Raw genomic sequence first — 18,954 nt, forward strand, 5'->3', positions numbered from 1 at the left:
TGGCGGCAGGCGGCAGCAAGGCTGGCACCATGGCCGGCTCTGGAGGTGGAGCTGGGGTGTTCTGCAGGCAGGGCTCCCCGCGGCTCCCTCTCCAAGGCCTCCTGCTGGGATGGGCGCCCCACCCACGTCCAGGAGCGGCCGAGTCCCTCTCCAGCTCTCATGAATGTTCTTAGCTGCACTTTTTTGCCATTATTATTATTTGGGGATACTCTTTCTTTCTCTTAGAATCATTTCTAAATGGGGGTTTTGGGGCCAGAAATACGGGTAAACCCTAAGGCCTCGTGGACGTGTTGACAGGCTGCCCATGGACACACCAGCGGCTTGGTTTCACACCCCTTGGCCAGCCTGAGAGATGGGGGAAGTACTGTCCTTCTCTTTCTCCTCTTCTAAAACATCTTCCCACAATTGGCTGTTCCAACCCGTGGCCACGATTTCTATGGGTATTTGCTTTCTTCTTAGTGCACCCAGCACCCAGGTGTGTCTGCTCCTGAGTGTGTTGGGATAAGGTGCAGATGGAGTAGGTGACTCCGCAGAGGCTCCGGGCGCCTGGCGTGGGCCGTGCTCCCTACCTGAAGGGCTGACCTGGAACCCATAGCCCCTTCTCCCCCGACCCTCCCTCTCCCTCCCTCTTAAAATCACAGTGTTACCCGTCGTAACTGAAGCCAGCCACGGGGTCCGAGCCGAGCACAGTTCTGTGGGTGACAGAGCCAGCAGGTGTCGGGATGGCCGAGAGCACAACTTGTCTCCCCCCACCGCACCTGAATCCCCCCCAGCTTCCCCGTGCACACCCCGAGGCTGGGACTCGGCCCTCCGATGTCTCAGAATCACTGTCATGTGGCACGCTGTGCCTGTGCACCTTACTGAAAGTCTGAGACCAGAGGATGACAAGCCCGACCTCGCCAGTGACCCTGACCTGACCCGTGGACGTCACTGTCCCTGTAGAGCTGTAGCCGACTGGGCTTCTCCTCCTCCCCTCCCCCTGCTGCCCTACCTTCCAGGTGTACACCTCTCCATATGCCAAGTACGGGGCCTGGGTAGGTGGCTCCATCCTGTGCTCGCTGTCTACGTTCGAGGACATGTGGGTGACCAGCAAAGAGTATGAAGACATGGGATCCTCTGTCGTCCGCAGAAGAAGCATCTGATACGTAACTATAAGGGGCCCCTCGCCTGTGTCGTCCACCCAAGTCCAGGACAAAGTGGGCCAGAGTGCAGAGCCCGCTCACACACAAGGTCCTTCCTCCCCTGGCTGCCAGTAAACAGGTCACCAAGGGACAGCGTGTCTCCTCCTGATCCCCCTCCCTGCCTCACAGCTGGGACAGCAGCACACGCCCCCGACCTCAGCACCATAAACAGGTGGCCCTCAAGCCGGGGGCTGTGCCTTGGGGTGGCCAGGGCTCCTTTGGCACTGCCCACCCCGGGGGTGTAGGGGCAGAGCAGGGCCTCTGCAGCGTGTCCTGGCCCTCCGCGGGTGTCTGGGTCCATTTAGAAATAATGGAGGTTTACGTGGCTCCTGGTTCTGGAGGCCGGGAGTCCCCGAGTGTGGTGCTGGGGTCTGGCGAGGGCTGGAGCTGCGTCACCACATGGCAGAGGGATCACAGGGAGAGACATTAATGCCATCACGAGGCCCCACCCCAGGACCTCACCTGACCCTGTCACCCCTCCAAGGGCCCCTCTCCACATGCAGGCGGGGCTGCATTTCCACCAGGGGACTTAGGGGCACCCAGCCACCGGCCACAGCTGCACTCCCAGTGGGGCACTCCAGACAGAAGGATACCCAGCACAGCTCTCGGGGCCCCCACACCAGCCCCAGAGGTGCCCCTGCCAGGCCTGGCCCACGCAGGGACAGCACAGGAGCTCTGGTAGCATGGAAGCGCAGTTGCTCTGGTGTCCGGGACGCAGTGGGAGGGGCGTCGGCCCTGGAGGAGCCGGGTCCTGCGGGATTGTGGTGAGCGGTGTCTCAGAGCTGATTTCAGGGTAAGTGGACTGGGGCTGAGCAGGTAGCTGCTGGATCCAGGGTATTTATCTATTTATTGGGTCCAGGGATTGAACTCAGGGGCACCCGACCACTGAACCCCATCCCCAGCCCTATCTTGTATTTTATTTAGAGACAGGGTCTCCCTGAGTTGCTTAGGGCCTCACTAAGTTGCTGAGGCTGGCTTTGAACCCGCGATCCTCCTGCCTCAGCCTCCCGAGCTGCTGGGATGACAGGTGTGCGCCACCTCTCCTGGCTTGGATCAGGGTCATTCAGGTGGAACGGGGAGCTTGAACCTGTAAGTAAATCTGGTAAGAGAGCCGGCGGGAGCAGAGGGACACGGAGAGAGAGGACCACGCACCTCGGAGGAGGAGCCGCCAAGGCCCAAAGCTGCGTCCACACAGGCTGCTGCTCAGCTGGAATGCTCGGGGACCTGGAGTCCCGCTGCCTGGCCCAATGACAGAATGGCCCACCTGACCGCGTCCACCGGGAGCCCAGGGAGACCTGCTCAGGCCTCTAGATCCACCTGCTTTGGCCGGAGCTTCTGGTCGGCTGCCACTGGTTGGAGGGCCTTTGGCTGCAGACGACCTCTGACCCCGTGACCATGGTAACTGTGTGGAGGTGACTTTCCAGGACCTAGAGGTCGTTTCTGTTGCGACCACTGACTCTTCACTAAGGCCTGCACAGGTGTCCCACGGGGACCTGGCCTTGGGGGGCCGGAACTCCCCCTCTGGTCACACGGCCTCCGCCGCTGTCTGAGCACAGGAAGATGGATCGCTCCTGTGCAGAACGCTGACTGCCTCCAGCCACTGCCCACTCCTCTGTCACCTGTCGCTTACCCGGGGACGCCCGACCTGGGGGAGGTGGTCACACAGGGCTCTCCCGGGAACAACCTTCTTTTCTTCCTTGTAACGGCAACTGAGTGCTGGTGGCACAGCCTGCTCGGGGGTCTCAGACTTTCCCCAGGACCGGAGTCCATCACCCAGCACTGCTGTCCCCACAGCGGCACCCTGGCCTCTGCCTGGTCTCACAGCAGCCTGGGAACAGGTCCCGGCTTTCACCACGTAGCAGGAGCGTCTCGAAGGCACAAGTGGGATGGCATGTCTCCTGGGCTGAAGGCCCTGAGGACCCCACAGGCCCGTCTCACCCAGGGCAGCCCCCGCCCCATGGAGATAAGGGACATCACCCTGGGGCTGTGTGGGGCTGGGGGACAGTACCATGGCTCCTGACGGAGTCAGAATACCGTGTGACCTAGCAGGTCCACGTGGAGGCGGGCACCTGGAACAAGAGAAGTCGGGGCCCAGAAGGACATGGGCACGTCGCCCTCACAGTGGCTGTTTGCAGTGGTCAGAGGTGGAGGCCACGCGTCTGCTGACGGCTGAATGGATCGGGGGCCGTCCATCCAGAGAGCGGAGTGTTATTCAGCCTTTAGAAGAAAGTAGGCGGGTGGGGTGGCGCACGCCTGTGAGCCCAGCTACCTGGGAGGCTGAGGCAGGGGATGGCCAGTTCGAGGCCAGTCTCAGCAATTTAGCGAGAAAAAGAAAAAAGAGTGGGAGGTGCAGTTCAGGAGGGCAGCCCGGGTTCCATCCCCAGCACTGAAGTGACAACCGTCGTCACAGGAAGAGGGGGGAAGGAAGCCTGGCACCCGCGCCACCCGGAAGGACCTCGAGGACCTAGCCACACACAGGACAGGGACCCAGGATTCCACTCGGAGGCCCCAAGGCTTCCGTCCCATCGGCACAGAGAGCAGGAGGGTGGGGTCGTGTTTAAAGGGACAGGACCTAAGTTCAGGGGGGAGGTAAGGATGTTTCGTGGGTGGACCAAGGTGACGACTGCACACCCATATTCAATGTCACTGTGCACCCCAACAGTCAAGATGCTGAGGTTCATGTGCATGTTACCAAAGAGCCCCGCAGCAGCCTCCCACCCAGGAAGAGCAGGGGAGCCTTTCCTTGGAGTCTCTGCTGGACGCAGGGGAGGTGGTCAGACATGGGGGGGTGGTCAGACATGGGAGGTGGTCACACATGGATGTCACCCCACCTCCCCGGCACTCACCCTCTCTGGCCACTGTTCTTTGTGCTGCTCCAGGAGCATGCAACCTCCCTCGGCCTCTAGCCTTGCCCATGCTGGGCCTCCTGCACATGGGGCCCAGCTCCTCTGCCACTTGCTGCCTGCGGTCCTCCGGAAAGTCTCTTTCTTGGAGGTGTCGTCCCTGGCTCTGAGCCTGTCCCACGTGGCCCCCTATTTGTGACCTGCTCTGCTTGGCCTTCATGGCTTTTCACCTTAACATAGTACGCATTTGCCTCTGGGAATTCTCTGTCCCCTGCTGGAATGGCAGATCCCGAGGGCAGGGACTTTGTATCACCCCTGTGCCCAGTACTGACCCACTGGGAGGCTTAGCAAGTTGAGCAAATGGCTGGGTGAATGAAGGGAAGAAATCGGCCAGGCAGATGGACAGCCTCTGGACACTGGGCGGACAGCACCAATCGCAACCCACAGGAGATGATCCCTGGAGGCCATGGGATGTGAATCGATGCTCAAACCTCCTGTGGATTTCTTCAGATGTGGCAGAACGGTGGGCTCCACAGGCTGAGATGCAGACAAGACGGCAGTGGGCTAGTGTTTGACCCGTGTTAGGCAGGCAGACGGAGCGGGCAGGACCCACTTTGGCAGGGCTTGCTGGAAAGCTCTAGACAGCTCAGGGGCCGTCCTGGTCTTATCTGTCCCCAGAGGCCACTCCAGCCATCCGCCCTGCAGTCTTTCACCTGGGGGTGGAGCTCCTGAGCCTCCTTGGCGGGGCCGCAGGAGTTGGTGAGCACAGCTTGGCAGAGACCAACTCTCCCATTCCATGCAACTGTGAAAACCATGAAGTGTGCGCACAGATAAGCTGACACCCAGAGTCTGTGTTGGGGTTTTCAGTTAAAAGCTGCAGGACTCGATGGCATGGCACCAGTTATGCAAATTAAAAGCACTGGCATGTATTTTATGAGGAACACAGGCTTCAGGGTGTGTGTAAAGCAGTAAGTGAGCACTTCAGGGAAGGGAGAGGGAATGGGGGGGACAATGGGGACCACAGGAGGGTGCTCGGCCTGCAGTGACCTGGTGCCCAGGACCACGCGGTAGCCCGTGCCCGTCTCTGCTCCCATGCCTGGCATGCCAATAATAAACAAACGGGAGACAGAGGGCAATCTTGAGGTCAAAGGGAAAGCAAAAGATTTCCAAGAAAATTAAAAATTAAACACCCTCTTGGATTGGTGTTCCCCTCAGTCTGTTCCAGGAAAATCTGAACTGCAAGGATCAGAGTCCTGTGGCAGAGCTGCACACACAGGGGCTGACTTCGGATTCCAGAAACATTCCAGACTAGACATTGGAATCCCACCCATTAAAACATCCAGGGAAGTTGGAAAAGACACAAGTATTATCCTGCAAGTTCTTAGCAGAATTCACAATAAAATGGGGTCAGAATAAACAATAGGGTTAAAACCCAGAATGGAAAACACACACTGTTACGATGAGCCCTTCCTCCCCAACTTCCCTCCCCCCTCCCCCTCCCCCTTCCCTCCCTCCTTCCTCCCCCTCCCCCTCCCCCTCCCTCCCCCTCTTTGGGTGGAGGGTAGAAGGCACCTTTCAGGGGCAGCTCTGAGGCTGCAGGAGGGAGAGATGGAGAGAGACCCTGCTCAATGCCAGAGTCCTCAGGCTATCAGTGAACGGAGTCCAGGGCACAGTCCTGCCCCTGGCCCGGGCGCAGTGGGACCTTCTCTCCTGGGAATTCCACGTGGCTCCCGTGGCTCCCATCACTCAAGTGGACCTCATACGAGGGGCTCATGGCCCTCGAGCAGCAAAAGTGCGGGCCACTCTTTCCTGGTCACACTGTCATTACGGAAAACCAGCAGAATGGAGAGGAACAGCCCCCCAGGGAGCCCCCTTTCCCTGTGGCCACCAGCCTCCGCAGCCAAGGCTGCGTCACACGGCTCCCAGAGTCACCTCCTAGGGCAAAGAGCAGGCTGAGACTGCAGACTCGGCTTCGGGACTTCGCATCCTCAAAACTCTCTGGATCCCTGGAAACCAAGGGAGGGTCCAGAGTGACGGAGAGGGACGAGGGGGAGGCACAGGAAAGGACGCGACCCAACAGGAGCACGGGAGGTGAGAACGGGACTCGCTGCTCCCACACCTGGCCAGACAGGCGGAGCCGGAGGAAAGAATGAGCATGGAAGTGTGACCCCAGCAGAGGAGTGGGCAAAGGCAGCAGAGGACGCAGGACATTCCCCGAGAACGGAGCTGGGGAGACGGACGGGCTTTGCCAGCATTGCCAACAGCAGCTCTGGGTGACGGACTGAGGTCCAGGAGACGTCGCCAGCCCCCAGTGCTGGGCCTCGCTGCTCTCAAGGGTGCAGCCAGACACGCGGGAGACCCTCATGGGGGCAGTAGCCTCTCCCGTGAGACATAAGTTATCCCTGCCGGTCCTTGCTCACAGCTCAGCCTTCAACAGCCAAGACCCCTGCTCGAAGCTGGAGGAGGCGCTCACGGTGTGGAGGGGAGTCTGGCCTGGAGGCGCCCGAGTGCTCATCCCGGGAGAGGTGGGAGTCGACTCTCGACTTTGCCAGGACGGCAAGCCTGGCAGTGACCACCACAACCCCACGTGGCGTGCCCTCCGGCCAGCAGAGACCGCAGGCCAGGCGGGAAGGGAGTGTCGGTGGAGGAGGGTCCAAATCCCCAGGCAAGGGGCTCCCAGGCCTGCAGTCACCACACAGAGGGCCCTCCACAGGACTGAGCGGCCTGGCAGTAGCCACCAGCCCCGAGTCCAGCTTGGCTTCTCTTTGGCTCTTTTCAGAAAAATTTTGCCACTTTTCTGAAACAACTTGACTCTTCAGGCTATACCTGTGTAACTTTAATAAAAATATGTACCAAAGAGAACAGTCTCAAAACACCAACAAGAAGCACCCCAGAGACTGAAGGCCACCTCCGTGTTGGTTTGGTCTGGTCTGGTTGCGGTGCTGGGCATTGGCCCAGGCCACCCTCTGAGCCCCACCCTAGCCCTGTAGTGGGCGTCTCTAAGACGCATCTCTTGGTAACCAGTCAGACAAGCAGGGGGACTTCCGACAGGGACCCAGAAGGTGGGAGCAGTGCAGGAGAGGCACAGGGCGGCTCTGCCCATCAGATCTGCTCCTGCCTCTTGCTGGGCACAGAGTGAGACCGTGTGTCCCTGTCCCTGGCAGTTAGGGGGACCCAGGTTCTGGGATCTAATCAGGGAGCACCAGGTGAGAGGAACGGGGCCCAGGATTTGTGGGGTGCGTCCCCACGGCCCACCCACAGCCCTCCTCTAACGCCCTCCCTCTCTGTGGGCTGGAGAGCAGAACCACAGGCACGCCCTTCCAGCAGGAACAGCTGGTCCCCGCTGGGGGGCGCAGCCGTGGACGTTGGACAACCTGAGGCCGGCCCAGCAGTCGAATAAGCCGCACACAGTCCTTTTTTATTACAACTACATTTGAACCGAGTTCTTTAAATCCCTGGGGAACTAGAATGACCACGTGCACGATGACCTACAATACCATCACTGTTATATCTAAAAACACTTAGGAAATAGCACTGGGAGAAAAGGAAACAGATGATAGAAAATATCTCATGCGAGAAACAAGAAATCACGAGACTCACATTAAGAAAGCCATAAACTTCTCCCAAAGTACCGACTAAGACACGAACAGGGAGAGAAATCACTCGCCCAGAGAGGAGGCGAACATAAAGATGTCAGTGAGCCGAAGTCGGTGCCCATCTGAGAACCAATATTGCTGGCTTGGGTTCATGAGGAGCGTGTGAAGGGATCTTTGGGGGCTCCTGTTATGTGAGAGATGGAGAGAGACACGTCGCCCCCGACCCCAGCCTTCCCGCCTTTCTGAGGCCCTGGCAGTGCACCTGCCTGATGGGCACGCTTGCCCAGCTGAACCTGCACACGGGCAGAGCTCAGCCACGGTTGCCTGGCGACCAGCAGGTGAGCGCACCAGGTGGTGCCTAGCTTTCCTACAGCAGGGTCCTAATCCAGGTGGCATCCAGCTGTGCTGACTGTGACAGGGGCAGTGGTGGCGGTCCCTGGAGTCGGGAGTGGCACACCCGCTTCCCAGCTGAGTGGGTAGCTCCTGGTTGGCACAGAGGGAGCGGGGCCTGTGCTGGCCCAGTCTGTGTTCAGAGTCATTCCCCAGCACTGGCTCCGCTCCTGTCTCCTTTCCCCTGATGACCCTGAGCTTTCCTTCCCACCTCAACCAGCTGCAGGGGGGCGGGGCTTGTACTCTGCAGCTGAGCCCCCTTATCGGCAGGTGGGCATGTTCTGGGGAGAAACTCATCACTCCCGATAGCTTCTCCAAAGGTCTGCACCCCAAGCCAGGCTCAGAGCCTGGCCCACTTGTGATCTCTAAGTTCTGCTGGGCGACAGCAGGTGTCCCAGAAAGCTGGAGGGGATCCAATCACACTGACATGGCTTGAGAGAGTGCTTCTCGGAGGCCGGTCTCTTCTGCCATCTGGAGTTCCGGATCCTGGGTCTAATTAACACCTTGCTCACCTGCAGCCGCTTTCACTTCCAATCCATCTCAACAAACTCAATGCTTTAATGAACAGCCAGTAAGCATTCAGCAGACCCTACGCCAGAGGCAGGGAAGCAGAAACAGATGCTGTAGTTCCTGCCCCGGGAGCTCAGCCACTGCAGAAGGGGAGGCCCCAGAAATCAAGCCATCATACCAGGGGCCATTGTGGCCAGGACTGTGCACTGGTGGGGAGAGGAGGAAGGCCAGGCCACAAACACCCGGGAGTCACAGGAGCACCTCCTGCCACAGACGCACCAACGGGCCCACGTTCTTGATGGTGGAGGGACTCCATGGGGGGGACCCATCCCTCACACATGGCCTGGCCACGTGGCTGGTTTTGCTAATGGCACGTTAGCAAGTGTGAAGCAAGTGGAGGCTTTGTAGGTGCTTGTCCATTGGACCGGCTCTCACTGACCTTGAATGCAGCCAGATGGTGCCAGCAGGTGAATGCACTTCGATAGTGAGAGACATGGCTCAGGAACCCCAGGAACCCCTAATAATGCCCCCGACCATCACCCACCTGCAAGCCACTGCCAAACATGAGTCTGAAACCACTGACCTCCAGCTGACCACAGAGGAAGGCACAAACCCAGCAAGGCCAGCAGAAGAACCGCCCAGCTGGGCCCAGCCCATCACTGGGCCACCAAACCACAAACTAATGATGGTTTTAAGCCACCAAGTGGTGGGGCTGAGATGCCTACTCTGCCCAGATTTCTGCTAGGTCCCCAGGCAGTTACTAAAGAAAGAGAAGGACTGCTCTGTGCACTCTAGGATGGGGCCCCTCCCCTGGGATTTGCCGCTGGAGCAGGGGACTGCCTGCACAGGGGCTGGCCTCCTCCATCTGAGGCAGCAGTGGATGAATCCCGAGTGCGTTGGCCCAGACCAGGTCTCCAGAGGCATGTGCAGCAGCCTTGAACACAGGCATCCCCCAGGGTCGGGGACTGGGCTTGGCAAGAGCACATGGAGTGACGCGGGGATGCTTGGTGACAATCCCATTGGCCCTCCTGCCAGTGTCCCCTAGAGGCCAGTGGCTCTGCTGCCTCGTGGTCAGGAGGACCGGGTGTGAATTCCAGCTCTGCCTTTCAGTTCAGGCCTTCACCCAGCTCGGAGGCCGTCTCCTTGCTGGCTGTCCCCGTGGGCTGGTGACGCCCACTTCCGGTGCTGGGAGCAGACGTGGGCCCCAGGGCAGGCTCCACTCATGAGGAGGCTTGGGAACACCGAGCCGGCCTGCCTGAGAGGTGCCTGAGGCTCACTCTGACTCAGATGACTCTGGCCACTGGAGGGTGCTGTCACAGTGGATCTGGGGCCTCTCTCCCTGTGGGGCCAGTGCTCGCTGAGTTCCCTGGTCTCCACGCAGACTGCCCTCCCTCCTGCAGTCAAGTCTGTCTCCAGAGCTTCTGGGGGAGGTGTCCTGCTGGCCCGGGACCCCAGGCCTCCTGACCACACCCCACCCTCAGCTTAGACCCCCCCCTGGGTCTGGCTGGACCCCCTGCCAGGGTTGGGACAGAAGCTGGTCAAATTAGGCCAGAGAGGCCCAGCTCCACTCTGTGAGTTGAGGGCTGCAGGCGGAGCCCAACCTGCGGGAAGCGGCTGGATCCCTGGGCGGTGCCTGCGAGGTCACCTGCAGAGAGGCCAGGGAGTGCTGAGCAGAGGACCGAGCCAAGAGCCAGGGGCCTGAGCTCTGTGCCCAGCCTTGGGCCATCACAAGAGCCACAGCTGCTCGAGGCACAGCCCCTGTCCTATGAGCTGCCTGTGGGTGGGGACACACAGATGCTCTGCCCCCAGATCAGAGAGCAGAGGTCACAAAGCAGCTGTCATGGTGCGAAGCCTCCCTGCACCTGGTGTCCTCTCTGAGGGGTGTGCAGAGGAGTGCTGCCCCCCACCGCGTTGCCGAGCCCACACACACCTCGACAGCCAACCAACCACGTGACCTCTCTTCCCCGGGGAGTTGGAGGGAATGGATGATTCAGAGGCTGTGCCCATCTCAGGCCCTGGCTCCTCCTGGGCCTCTAGGACAAGTGTGTCCCCACCTGGGCAGGGCTGGGCAGGGCTGGGCAGGGGTGCAGTGTCTCCAAGGGGCCGATGTTCCGTGGCTGCAGCTCAAAACCCCGGCGGGCAGGGTCTGCACAGGCACAGGAGCTGGACAGAGTGGCCACATAGTTGGGAATTGCAGGACTTTTGTTGGCGGGTTGGAGGGACAGGTCGCCAGATGATGGGAAGCCTGGGTGTCTTGGAGAGCCGGGTGCGTGGGCTTTTCTTCCTGTGCTCCTGTCTGGGCACAAGCCCTCCTCAGCCCACGCTGCAGGAGACAGTGAGGCCTGGGGCTCATTCTGCAAGTCACACTTTCAGAGACCTGCAATTACTCTGAGTGGGTCAGCTGGCTCCTGGGAGGACCAAGCGGCCCTCCGAGGTGGTGTGCAGGCTCTGGTGGCCAGCTGGCACCTGTGCCCATCCAGCCTCCACGGGCCCGAGGAAGCTCAGGGGCTGACTGGGCACCGCCACCCTGAGAGGCCCATTCTCAATTGAGGCGCACCTCGCCCCTCCCCAGCACTTTCCCAAGGCTCCTGCGAGACAGAAACCTCTCCCTCCTCCAGCCAAGGCTAGGGCTGCAGGGGCAGGTGGGAACCGGGGGCAGTGAGGACCCCCTGAAGCCTAAAGTAGACCTGGAGACCCGGGGGGAGAGCGAAAGGCAGAGACCCGGGGGAGAGCGGGCTCTCGGCAGGGAGCCTGGGCGAGGAGCCTGGGTGGAGAGCTGAGTGGAGGTGCCCGGCCACCAGCACGGGGGCTCGTCTGCAGACCAGGGCTCTCCTGCAGGGCCCCCACCCCTCCTCGCAGCCCTCTGTTCAGGAGTGCTGCTGCGTAAGGCGTCGTCCCCCGCTGGGCCTCTCAAAACAGCAGACGCTCCTCAGGTGGTGGTTCCCAGGGACCTGATGCCTGGGACAGGCCAGCTGGGCAGTGCTGGCTCCAGGTGTCTCACCAGTCCCAGAGGCTGGTGGGACCAGGCTGAGTCCTGGGCTGTGTTCTGGCCATCGACCTGCCGGCCCGTGGTCGGCTCAACCCCACGTGGGGCAAGGGACTCGAGTTGTCCTGTCCCTGTGATGGGCACTGGTGTGGGCCCTGCCTGGCTGTGGCCTCACTGTGGCCCTTCTTGGATGGCAGCTCTGGTGTCAACTGCAAACACGGCACCCGAGGGCTGAATCCTGGCTCTGCCCATGGTGTCCTCGAGTCTGTGTTTCCATCTGTAAAGTGGGTGTGAGTCCCTGTGGTAAGTGTCCGTGCAGGGCAGAGAGGTGGGGTCACCTGGGTAGAACTGCGTTGGCAGGTGTGAGTCCACACCTGACCTCTGCCTTTAGCTGCTATGACATCACCCAGGTGTGCTGTGTGGCCCCCGCAGTCCAGGTGTCTGACCCCATGGCAGCCAGCCCCTCCCAGGGTCTGCTCTTCAGTGGCCCTCCTGCTCCAGAAAAAGTGCCTGGTGACTCGGGGTCCACCTGCCCTCCTTGCAGAGGCCTGGCACCTCTCCTTGCTCTCTGGTCTGCTGTGGGACACTGGCCATTCAGTCCATCTGTGCCACCTGGTTGGGGGGAGCCCCTACCTGTCCTGGGACCTCTACCAGGTGGTGTCTCCAGTGGACTTGACTGTGAGGAGTGGGCCGCCCCCGGTAAACAGCTCCAGCAGGCGAAGCCCCCTGGCTGCGCAGCCACCCTCCCTCAAGTTAGAGCCCGCGTCCCCATCTGTGCCACAGGGAGCCTGTGGCCTACCCTTGGGTGCTCACGTCCCATGGTGGTCTTGGGCCTCTGTCCTCCTTTGGAGTTCTTGGGTGGGGTCTTGGGTGGGGTCTTGGGTGAGGTTTTGGGTGGGGTCTTGGGTGAGGTCTTGGGTGGGGTCTTGGGTGAGGTCTTGGGTGGGGTCTTGGGTGGGGTCTTGGGTGAGGCCTTGGGTGGGGTTTGCAGAACATGGTGCTGATTTCCAGGTTCTGAATCTTGTGCTTCTTCCTTGTGGTTACCAAGATGGTGGACACATTCCACCTGTCCATCTCCCGGACTTCAGCTACATACTAGATACGACCACAGTCGTATCCCACCCCTGGTCGTCACTGTGACGGTCACCCACGGCAGACAGTCCCGCTGCCCCTGCATACTGGTGCCTGTCCTCAGTTGGAGCCCTCCTGTGCCCAGAGCCTAGACCTGAGCCTGGCACCTCATGGTCTCCTGTAAATATGTGTTGCCTTGAGTCTTTGTGGAGATCAGTGCCGTGCCAGGGGGGACCCCAGGGCTGTGGCCACGGCACCCCCAGGAGCTTGTTACAACTGCAGATTCTGGGCCCTGCATAGTCCCAGGCCCATCACTGAGGACTTTGGGGGCTGGACAGGGACCTGGGAGTCAGCCCCCAGGGACTCTGCCCACCTGAGGCTTCCCGTCAGTGCGGGAAGGATGCAAACAAGGCTGGAGTCCCTGCAGCTCCGAGCCACCAGCAGGTGTCACCCTGACACAGGTGGCAGGTCCCATCTGCGTCCTGACTTTGCAAAGCTGGTGGAGACCTGCAGGACCACCCTTGACTGGGGGCAGCAGATGAGCAGAGCTGACCCACCTCTGGGTGGTCAGCCCATCGGGAGGAGGAGGAAGAGGAAGAGGGGGACAGGCAACGAGCGGTGTGTGTTTGAACCTTTAAGAGGGACTGGGCTGCGCCAGCCCGTCTCTACATGAATGTCATCAGGAAGCCATTCAGTGGCACGAGCAAGACGTGAGGATGGCAGTGGCTCTGGCTTAGGGAGCTCGGGACAGCTGATGTGTGTCCAGGGGCTCGAGGAGACTCTTCAGGTTTGGGGGCCCGGGCCGTCCCCGACAGGCCAGCCCTGCCTGCCTTCTAGATGTGACCCTGGTTTGTCAGATGAACCAGTTCAAGCTGTTTCCTGTGGGCACGGGCCCTGTGCAGCAAGTGGACGGGGTCAAATCCGCGTTCAGAACGGCTTTCCCAGCACGGACAGCCTGGGGGAGGCCTGGGGCAGGACAGAGGGCAGGAGACGAGAGGATATGCAGAAGCCAGCTGAGAGGTCGGGTGGCCACTGGAGCAGGGGACCTGGCCATGGGCATTTGCCCTGCTCCGAGGGCTGGCCAAGGTCACAGGAACTCGGGGGACAGACCTGCAGGCTCTGCCACTCTGCCGCCCAGTGTTCCTGCAGTTGGAATCCCTCTGGAACCAGCAGGAGGGGCTGCTTGTCTCCATCCTCACTCCATGCTCTAGCAGAGGCCCCCAGACAAGAGAGGCCCCTTGGGAGGCTCCCCACCTGGGGTCCCTTTCCTTCTCCCTCCCTGTGAGGAGCAGCTCACAGAGTGGTCAGACTCCCAAGTGGCTGGGCTCTGCAGGGCCCTGGATGCTGTGGCGATGGGAAGCCTCCCCAGGCTGCGGCTCAGGCTGTCTGTGGCCAGTGGGGAGCGGCTCTCTCCTCCTGTGCTCATGATGCTGAACGCGTCCAGTGGAGCAGGGGGCCACAGAGGCCATGAGGAAGGGGTGGAAAGAGCCGGGCTGAGGAGGCTCGTGGGGACCCAGCCCGCCTCCGACTCGGGCAGCTGGGGCAGGATCCAAGCCTTCAGAGTTCCCCCTGCCCAAGTGAGGCCCAGAGACTTGACCTCCGAGACCTCGCTCAGTGCCTCCCGAGATTCAGGAGCAAGACCCCCAATCCAGGAGACAGCGGGCTGCACTGGACAGGGAGGACTGTGGTGGCGGCAGGGCTGGAGGGGAGGGCTGAGGTGGCGGCAGGGCTGGAGGGGAGGGCTGAGGTTGGGGTGAGCACCACCCTTATGTGCAGGCCCTGTGTTCAATACAGCCCTGCCCAGGGACAGCGGGGTGGAGGGGCCCACATGATCCAGGCCCTCTTGGCAGGAAAACAGGACCTGGAGTGGGGCCAAGGCCAGGAAGGGCCAATGACACGGTGCCATCCTGCAAATAAGGCCCTTGGACACTCTGTGTCGCCACTTTCCTGGAAATGGTCCTCAGCCACCCAGAGCCCCAGTGGCTGCAGTTATTGTTCCTGCTCCCCTGCACATGGTGAAGGGGACCTCACTTCAACTACGGGCCCCAGATGCTCCGGGTGCTCCTCCTCGTCACCTCTGCAGCCCGAGGGAACAGCGGGAGCCAGAGGAGGAGGGCCAGGGCCCAAGAGGAAGGGCCAGGGCCAGCTGTGTCCCTCAGCAGGACAGCCGGAGCCCTCCCATGCCAGGCCGCTCTCTGGCCTGCAGCTGGGACTCGGCACAGAGGCCGGCTTCCCTGGGCTTCCCGAGGGCTGCTGGCTGCCGCTCTGGGGTGGACGACCAGGCCCAGGCCCAGATGGCGCTCTGCCTCCCACAGCTGGGACGGGAAGGGCTGCAGGCCTCCGCTCAGCAGTGCTTGAGCCTGGAGGGACCAAGGAACGCGGGAAAGCCACGTGGCCTCGGACTGAGCTGTGGCCTCACTGGTGAAGGGGGCAAGGGGTCCACCTGCAGTGCTGCAGGGAAAGGGGACACAGGTGACCAGCACCATGGGGACCCACGGTCAGCTGCAGCTCTCACTGCTGAGAGGCCCAGCCAAGGGCTCGGCGATTCCAAGGCAATGCCGGCCTCTCCCCACCGTCGGCACCCAGTTCTGACGCCCGCAGGTCACCCTGCCTGCTGACCCCCTCCCTCTGTCGGAACCGGGCTGCCCACTCCTACCTGGGCCAGAGCCTGAAGTGGCGCTTGCCAAGGGCCCTGCCAGGTCTGACCACATCCAGCCCAGGAGGGGCTCAACGTCCCCAAGACCCAGACACTCAGGACATGTGGGCAGATGGCCTTTGTGCCCTTGTCCAAGCCCCTCCCTCGGCCATTGGTCAACTGCAGCTAAGAGCCACAAGGCCCGTGGGCTTCTGCCCAGCTAATGCCACCAGGGACCTGGCAAGCAATCATTCAGGGGCACCATCTGTCCCTCTGTGTCCACAGGGGAGCTTTGAAGCAGCCAGTGAAGCAGGACTGTCCAGCTGCCCCCTCTCAGGAGGCAGCCTCCGCATCAGGCAGTAATGCTGCACCTGGGGACGCTTCCAAATGGCCCTGACAGCTGCGGTGACACTTCTGCAGGAGTGGCAGCCCGCCGCCTGATTCTTGTTTTAAAAGCAAAATGTTTTCATTTTTTGGATAAGGCTGCTCCCCTCCAGCTCCCCCGCCCTCCCACCCTGCCCACCGCTGAGCTGCCTCAGGCCACACCTGGCCATGAGGGAGGGTCTCAGCCAGGGCGCTGCAGTCCTGGGCCCCAGGAGAGGGGTTTGCACAGCCTGCAGCTGGAAGGGCGTAGTGAGAGCACCCAGGCGCCCTGCCCAGGCCGGCCACGCGGCTCACCCACGGGAAGGGAGGCAGAGGGAGGCCTTGGTCCCTGTCACCCAGCTGGTCCATGGTGAGGGGACCCCTCCAGGATCGGGAGCCTACTCCAAATCCACCTCAGGCCGAGCTGAGCTCAGCCCTGAGACCCGGGGCCTGGGCACTCTTCCTCCTACACCCCGTCCTCGTCCTCCACAGGGGCTGCAGTCAGGGCCTCAGGCCACTGCCCCAGGGGCCTCACCCTTTGCCCCAGGACCGTCTTCTTCCCCAGACTGATGTAAAAACACCTGTGGTCTTCAGGGTGCCAGAGCACCAGGTGTGCTGGGAGGAAGCTCGCAGCCCCGTGGCGACTCACCACCACCTGTGGGGCAGCTTCCCTGGTGGCCACTGGCCACTCCTGACTCGCTCAGCCCCGGCTGCGGAGGAGCCAGACTGCAGAGGGCCTGAGGACAGCGAGCAGGGAGCAGAGCAGGAGGCGCTGGGCCTGAGGACAGCGAGCAGGGAGCAGAGCAGGAGGCGCTGGGCCTGAGGACAGCGAGCAGGGAGCAGAGCAGGAGGCGCTGGGCCTCCCAGCAGGAGAAGCAGGCGGAGCAGGGAGCTCTGCCCAGCCTGGTAAGTGGCATTTATTGAGCCCCTGCTGTATGTGCACCATGCACGACTCAGGGGCTGGGTTTCACTTAGATTCCAGGAGACAGAGTCTCCCCTGGGGGCTCACCCCCGCCCCCCCCCCAGTAAGAGACCCTGACCATCACTTCCGGGGTGGCATTGAGGAGCGAGCCAAGGGGAGGGGCAACCGCCCACTGCAGCCCCCCGGAGCCCGCTGGGCATCCTGAAGCATGGCGCACGGACTCAGGGTGGGGTCTTGGGGACACCTGGTCTCGTCTGGGCCCTGGAAGGCCCAGGCAGGGGTGGGGGAGCACTCCCTGCCCGGCTCCCTCTAGGCAGCCGCGGCGTGGCGCCGGCTCCCCCTGGTGGCAGCTAGCCACACGGCCTTGTTCCCCTGGGTCACCATGGCAAGGTCTCCGGGGTGCCCGCCAGCCGCGCTGATGGCCTTCAGGTTTCCAACACCCTTCTCCCTGGCTGTGGGCGTCCGGTTCCCTCCAGTGCGCGGTGTGGTGGACAGCTTGTTCCCAGGGTGCAGCGAGATGTGGCCAGCGTCCCTTGTCCCCGAGAGAATCCCAGGCAGGGGAGGGCAGCCCTGGAGCCCTGGATGGCTCAGAGCTCTTTGCCCCTGCCCCAGCCCTTCCTAAGTCACCCAGGCTGGCCTTGAGCCTCGGTCCTGCCTCAGCCTGCAGAGTGGCTGCGGTGACCCGTGTGGGCCCGGTCCCCTTGGATTCAGTTTTCCTACTTGTGAAGTGAAGCTTGTGCCACCTGAACACAGACGGCATTGCATGAGGCTTGGTGCCAGGCTGTGGTGTGAACCCGACCTGCGTTCTCTCTGTTAACCTGTGGGAGTGTTTTCTTGGTGCCTCGTCCACTGTAACGGATTTCTCCCCACTTCACAGATGAGGAAGTGGGGCCCAGACCTGGTGGACAACTGGCCCAGGCAGCACAGCGGCAGACCCAGGCGGAGCGAGGGACAGACTGGTTTCAAGCACGAAGCTCCTCTCCCCTGCCGTCTCGTGACGGCCGACGACTCTGAGCTTGCTCAGACGGCTCCACCGAGGCCACTTTAGAGACCTCTCCGGAAAGTACCACGTCATGTCAAAGCTCAGTCACCTGGTCGCCCCCCTCAGGTCCTGCGAGTGGGGACTGTCCAAGGCCAGAGAACAGGAGGGCCTCCTGGTCACCCCTGGGGCTGTGGTGAGGCCCTGGTTCCAGGACTCAGGGGCCACATGCCCTGGGCACCGCAGGTGTGTGCAGAGGGTCCACACCAGCGAGGAGGTGGGCAGCCTGGACCAGCTCTGGGAACTGCCGCGGAGGCCACCCTGGCTGCAGGAGGCCAGGGGCTGAGCACAGCCTCTTCAAACCTCTCTGAAGGGACAGAGCAGAGGCTGGGCATCAGGGACATGACCCTGCCCAGGGCCGTGCCCATTGCTGTCGCTTAATGCAGAGGGGAGCAGGTGGCCAGGAGTACACGCCTTGCTGCCCGGTGCAGGTTTCAGAGCTGGCATGGCCCCTGCTGCTGGCCTGGGGTCCTGGGTCTCTGTCATGGTGATATCTTTCCCTGTCCCAGGTCCCCACAGGACCCTCAAGCCAGCCCTTCATCTTCTAGCTACCTGGAGAGCCCAGCCTCCCTGGCTGCCTCTCCCTGGAGCACGGGGTGCAGGCTGTGGGTGCGGCCCTGGGTGATGTGGGGGTCTTCCCCACCAGGCCTCAGAGGAAGCCCTGCCTCCCAGACAGACTGGGGCTCTAAGTGGGCGAGGGTGGTCAGCCAGGCCTGGGATGGGCTATCTCCCCAGGTGGGCCGTGGAGCCACAGAACAGGGACGCAGGCTGGCTGGTCGGCTGGAGGCGGAGTGGTGGGGAGTCCCCTGGGAGGCCAGGAGGAGTGAACTGCTCACAGAGTCCGGCCACAAGGAGGGAGAGCAGGGACAGGGAGGGTCCACGGGCCACGTGCTCATTCCCAGTTCTTAGCAGAGCTTGGCTCTCATCCCCTTTCCTGACTGGACTCCCTTTTGCAGGGAGCACGGAGCCAGCCATTGCCAGGGCCTGGTGCAGAAAGCTGCAGCTGACCACACCTGTCTCCCGAGGGCTGGTACTTCCCCAGTCAGCTGGCCAGGGTAGTCCTGGACAGCCCGGCCTCTGGGCAGTTATGGACGCCCTTGGTAGCCTGTGAAGGGCCATTCTGACACGGAGGGGCAGGTGTGGACCTTGGGAGCTATATGTCCTGGTCTGGGGAGAGATGGCCAGCCAGTTAGCTTCAGCCCCCTGGAATGGCATCTCTGGGCATCTCTTGGGCCTGTGAGCCCCAGCCCTGAGCCCCGGGCACTCTGCCTCTTCCTACCTCCAGCTACTAAAGAGGCCACCCTGGACAGGCCTCTGGCTTTCCCTCGTTTCAGTCCCCAGGTGCCCGGGGTGCTGCAGAGAACCCCTGCTCCCGTTCCCAGCCTCCCGTGCCACCCGCGGAGGGCAGCAGTGGGTCT

At 61.9% G+C, this 18,954-nt stretch overlaps 1 protein-coding gene across 1 annotated transcript in view; it reads left to right on the top strand.

Annotated features, from left to right (window-relative positions):
* LOC120889967 (actin, larval muscle-type-like) overlaps positions 1 to 6,886 on the top strand; it is a 56,951-nt gene extending 50,065 nt beyond the window's left edge. Inside the window, exon 9 of the mRNA XM_078045408.1 lies at positions 999 to 6,886. Coding sequence (XP_077901534.1) covers positions 999 to 1,142 — 144 coding nt within the window. The 3' untranslated portion in view covers positions 1,143 to 6,886. The remainder of the gene's footprint in view (positions 1 to 998) is intronic.
* The last annotated feature ends 12,068 nt before the right edge of the window (positions 6,887 to 18,954 follow it).

Source organism: Ictidomys tridecemlineatus, chromosome 4 (assembly GCF_052094955.1).
Source record: "Ictidomys tridecemlineatus isolate mIctTri1 chromosome 4, mIctTri1.hap1, whole genome shotgun sequence".
In the NCBI taxonomy this organism is placed as follows: domain Eukaryota; kingdom Metazoa; phylum Chordata; class Mammalia; order Rodentia; family Sciuridae; genus Ictidomys; species Ictidomys tridecemlineatus.